The sequence below is a fragment of the Phalaenopsis equestris genome, unplaced genomic scaffold (genome assembly GCF_001263595.1).
Source record: "Phalaenopsis equestris unplaced genomic scaffold, ASM126359v1 Scaffold233782, whole genome shotgun sequence".
Taxonomy (NCBI): Eukaryota; Viridiplantae; Streptophyta; class Magnoliopsida; order Asparagales; family Orchidaceae; genus Phalaenopsis; species Phalaenopsis equestris.
This window is the reverse complement of record NW_018251716.1, coordinates 2,730-7,781: the sequence shown is the minus strand read 5'-3', so window position 1 is coordinate 7,781 and position 5,052 is coordinate 2,730. Positions and strand designations below refer to the sequence as shown.

The 5,052-nt window shown below is 31.3% G+C and overlaps 1 protein-coding gene across 1 annotated transcript in view; it reads left to right on the top strand.

Moving 5' to 3' along the window:
- Nucleotides 1–827: 827 nt before the first annotated feature.
- Nucleotides 828–5,052, top strand: part of LOC110038765 (oleoyl-acyl carrier protein thioesterase 2, chloroplastic-like) — a gene marked incomplete at both ends in the record, with an annotated part of 6,805 nt that continues 2,580 nt past the window's right edge. Inside the window, 3 exons of the mRNA XM_020743667.1 lie at nucleotides 828–923; nucleotides 1,013–1,081; nucleotides 2,247–2,512. Coding sequence (XP_020599326.1) covers nucleotides 828–923; nucleotides 1,013–1,081; nucleotides 2,247–2,512 — 431 coding nt within the window. The remainder of the gene's footprint in view (nucleotides 924–1,012; nucleotides 1,082–2,246; nucleotides 2,513–5,052) is intronic.

The window sequence follows — 5,052 nt, the reverse complement described above, 5'->3', positions numbered from 1 at the left end:
TAAACCCTCACATCTTCCAGGCTATTTGTGTGATCGTTTCACATGAATGTAAGCCCTAACAAATAAAGTTAGCAGGATGAAACACCTAAATATTTCTCCTCAAAACTGAAGCCAAACATTAGGGTAGCTTGAGAAGTCACCGGAGTTCTCCTCTGGATCTATGACATTCCCTAGTTTTTTCTTTTTTTGGACTTACAACAAAATGTTTCAAATTTGAGTCAATCTTATTTGAAACTCCTTGAAGATAATATTTTCTAATTTTTATCGAGAGTTATCTTAAGTGACTTTGATCATTTAAGATGTAATTAACTATAAGGGCTTGCCCTTATAAGAAGCATGTCTGAACCCAGCTGAATATAAATCCTATTTAATTCTTTATAATAAATAAGGGAACTTGTCGGCAAATACAAAGGTTTCGTAAACCAAACGGATGTCATATATTCCTTAGTTTATTTGATCGAGTCTCATCCTCAAGTATTGTGTTTATCCTTCGGGATAGATACAAGATTTGAAGTATTGTGCTCTTTCATTTAAACTATGAAAAATATAAGGTTAGTTTGATTTCATATTTTTCTAAAACTAAATATATATATAAATTAAAACATACTTCCGAAGCGGGCGACGGGATTTCGATTCCGGTGACCGACAGCTTTTTACGGGCAACTCCCTCCAACACAAAATAACGCCGACATTAACTTGTTATAATTTTGTTTTCTTTCTGTGCATATTGAAAGGATGAACAATCCAAGCTTTCTTGGCCACTTCCTTTTCTACATTTACTAGTCCATACTTATTCCTATAAACTCATGAAAATAAATCTGTGAAACACCTCCAGATTTGCATTTTCAGAGGAGGAGAACTATAGTCTGAAGAAAATTGCCAAAATTGAAGATCCAGCGGATTATTCACGGCTTGGACTGCTGGTAAGCCATTATGAATCAGTTCTTTCATAATTCTTTTTGGCAGAATTCATCGCTAGTAATTCCAAACCTGTTATTATGAAAATTAACAGCCCCAAAGAGCAGATATAGACATGAATCAACATGTAAACTTCGTCACCCATATTGGCTGGGTCCTAGAGGTAACTCAACTCACTAAACCCTGATTACTCATCGAGTAAAGTGCCAAATTGTTTTCCTTGACTATTTAAATTGAGTCATTTTAATCCCACAATCAATAAAAGTGTGAAATCAGTCGCTTGATTTTATTTTAATGTGGGTATATTAAAAAAATGGGGCCAATTCCTATGTATTTACATATCTACAACCTAAACTTCAATTTTTATATCTATAGAAGTGTGAAATTAATCACTTAATTTTTTTTAGTGGGGGTTAACTTAGCCTTCCCTTTAAAGAGTTTGGAGACTATCTCAACCCATTTTCAATAAGGAGTTTACATACGCACACCCAAAGTTTATGTATTTACCAATAACGCACCAAGCTTCATTTTTTACGGATGCAGTACCTAACTTAGCATTTTCTCACAGCGGAAACGGTGAAATACTGCTTTTCATGTACAAGTAAGGTGCTTTATCCATAAAAATTGAAGTTTTGGTGCATGATAAGTGAATACATAAGGTTTTGGGTGCTGCGCATGTAAATATTCCATTAAATAAAAGGGGCATTTACCTACATACCACCCAATTCCTATGTATTTCCATACTTAATAACTATTCTTTAGTTTTTACATTGTATCTTCCAAATATTTCATATAACATCAAAAATTCGTTTTTTTCTTACTTTTAAAACGTGAAATACACCTTTCCATGTACAGACAAGGTGGCATATATGTAAAAGTTGAAGTATAGCTATTAGATATGTAAATACATAAGAATTGAGTGGTATGTACCTAAATCTTCTATTAAAAAATGGGGCATTGGCCTACATATCACCCAATTACGATTTATTTACATTTTTAACTCCTAAATTTTACTTTTTACATTTATACCATCTAAATGTTTAATATCACTTAAAATATACCACTATCTTGACTTTTAAAAAGTAAAATATTCCTCTCCATGTATAAATAAGTAGCATATACGTAGAAAAATATGATGTTTAGGTGTAAGATATGTAAATACATAGGAACCGAGTGGTATGCATGCAAATCTGAGTAAAAAAAATTTGGGGACTAAAATTGACATGTTTATAGCCTCTTAAGATTAAAACGATCCCTCTGCAAAAAATATTACGGAACATCTTTCTTGTTTAAAGTTGTTCTTACCATTTTCAAAAATATGCTTCCAGAGCATGCCCCAAGGAATTATTGACACAAACGAACTCCAAACCATCACCTTGGATTTCCGACGCGAATGCCAGCACGACGTCATGGTCGACTCACTTACCAGCTTAGACTCAGAAGAAATCCTGCTTTCAAAGAGCACCAATGACCACCCCTCCAACCAGCAACACAACCATGGGAGCGGTTATCTTCATTTCCTGCACTTCTTGAGACTTTCAGGGACCAGCTTGGAAATAAGCAGAGGGCGAACTATTTGGAGGAAACTCATCCGGTAATATAATTTGTCAAATGTTCTATTCTGAAATTTATTTTGTTGCTTTTGTCCTCTTTAATTTCTACAAAACAAGTCTGGCAATGTCAGTCTTATGTTTGGAATTCTGCTTGTTGCTTATCCTTTTTATGAATAATTGGTTTTGGTGGCCATTTATGTAAGAAGATTTGTGATTTCAGAAATAAATGTGATTAATTGTTGTATTAAGTGCAGTTGAAATTAGTGTTATAATGGATTTGTGTTAATAAATTAATGTTGAAGAATGATGAGAATTTGTCAAATATAAAGATTTCGAAAGAAATTTCGAAGATTTAGGTTTGTTAGAAATGTAAAAAAGTAAAGTTTAGAGATGTTTAGATATGTACATGCATATGAAATGGATGGTATGTATGTAAATGCCCCAAAGAAAAGAGGATTTACATGCATGCCACTCAATACCCTAAGTACTTACATTTCTAACACATGATCTTCAATTTTTACATCTATATACATGCCACTTTACATATGCATGAAAAAGGTATGTTTGTATAAATTATGTTAGTGGTGTTTTTGATGTGATATAATGATTTGGTTGGTAGAAATGTAAAAAAAACAAAGTTTAGGGGCTAGATATGTCAATACATACCAATTGAGTGTATGTAAATGCCCCTAAAAGAAAAAAATGGGGTTGGTTAATATGAATAATTTGAATTTTTATGAGTGATCTTGCAGATAACTGAATTAACACATTATATTGCATGAGTAAATTGGAGAGGATTTAAACTAGTTACAGCAAATATTTGGGCTGATATTTTGTCAAGATTTATTTATCCATCTCTTTGTTACATTTTTTTTAATACTGTCGTTGCAGGTCCCAAGCGCGGATGTGAAAAGTGAAGGGTTGTGTTAGGTACTCGACAACCAGCGTAAAACTTGTCGAAAAAAAATCATGACATGAATCCTTGGAAGTGCTAGGGCGTCCCCTGGAAGCGACGCACTGTATAACTTGAATATAGTGAAAAGTGTGCAAGGGCCACTACTCCGGCGTCCGGATATGCTTCAACTTGAGGGAAGTATTATATTTATAAAGACAATCTCTAGCCGTTATTATTTTTTATTAGATTTTATTTCCTCATTATGTATTTTCTATTTATTTTATTCTGTTTTATTTCTTTCCTATTTTTTTTTTTTGTTTTATTTCATAGGAAAATTAATATCTTATGTATTCAAGAAACTAAGTGGGTTGCAGAAAATGTTAAAGAGATTGATACTTTAAGTTTTAAACTTTGGTATTCTGGTAAGAGTCGCACTAGAAATGGTGTAGGTGTAATTATAGATAAGAGTTTGAAAGATAATGTTGTAAAAATTAATAGAGTTTGTGATAGAAATATAGCCCTTAAGATTATCATTAATACTAAGATTTTAAATATTATAAGTGTTTATGCTCCTCAAGTAGGTTTAGATACCTGTTCTAAAGATAAATTTTGGAATGACTTAGAAGACTTAATACAAATGATACCTCTTGAAGAAAGAATTTTTATTAGAGGAGATTTAAATAGACATATCGGTAGAGTGGTAGAAAATTTCAGAAATATTCATGGTGGCTACGGTTTTGGACTAACTAATGAAGAAGGTAGAGTTATTTTAGATTTTGCTTTAGCATATGATTTTGTTATTACTATTATTTTATTCAAGAAAAGACATGAACATCATATTACTTATAAGAGGGGATCTAATAAAACACAAATTGATTATTTTCTTATGAGAAGAAGAGATCGTCGTGATTGTAGATTGTAAGGTCATTCCAAGTGAAAATTTAAGTACCCAACATCATTTATTAGTTTTAGATTTTAAGATTAAGAGTAGAAAAATAAAAAATACTAGGACTCATCATTGCAAAAATAGATGGAGAAACTTAAAAGACACAAATAAAATAATTTTTTTGAGTAAAATTCAAGATTTCAAAATTTGAGATATTCATGAAGAAGCAAATGTGATGTGTGATAAAGTAACAAATACTATTAAACAAGTAGCAAAAGATGTGCTTGGAGAATCAAAAGAAAAATTATTTACAAATAAAAATAGTTGGTGGTGTAATAATAAAGTGCACGAAAATATAAAATATAAGAAGTTATGTTATAAAAATTGGTTTAAATGTAAAAGCTTAGAGAACTGGGAAAAATATCAAACGGACAGCAGAGAGTCTAAAAGAACAATCTGTGACGCTAAAAATTCTGCTTTTAATGATCTTTATAATAGATTAGATACTAATGAGAGTAAAAAATATATGTATAAACTAGCAAACCAAAGAGAAAAGAAAAGTAAAGATTTAACTCAAGTAAAGTGTATTAAAAATGAAAATCAAAAAGAATTTTTCTTAGAAAAACATATTCAACATAGGTGGGTGAGTTATTTTGATAAACTTTTTAATGAAGTTTCTGAAAATACAATTGACCTTAGTGATTTTAATATTGTGAATAATAATAAAACGTTTCATTTTTACCGTCGCATTAGCAAAAAAGAAGTTGAGGAGGCTTTAAAGAAAACCAAGGGTGGAAAGT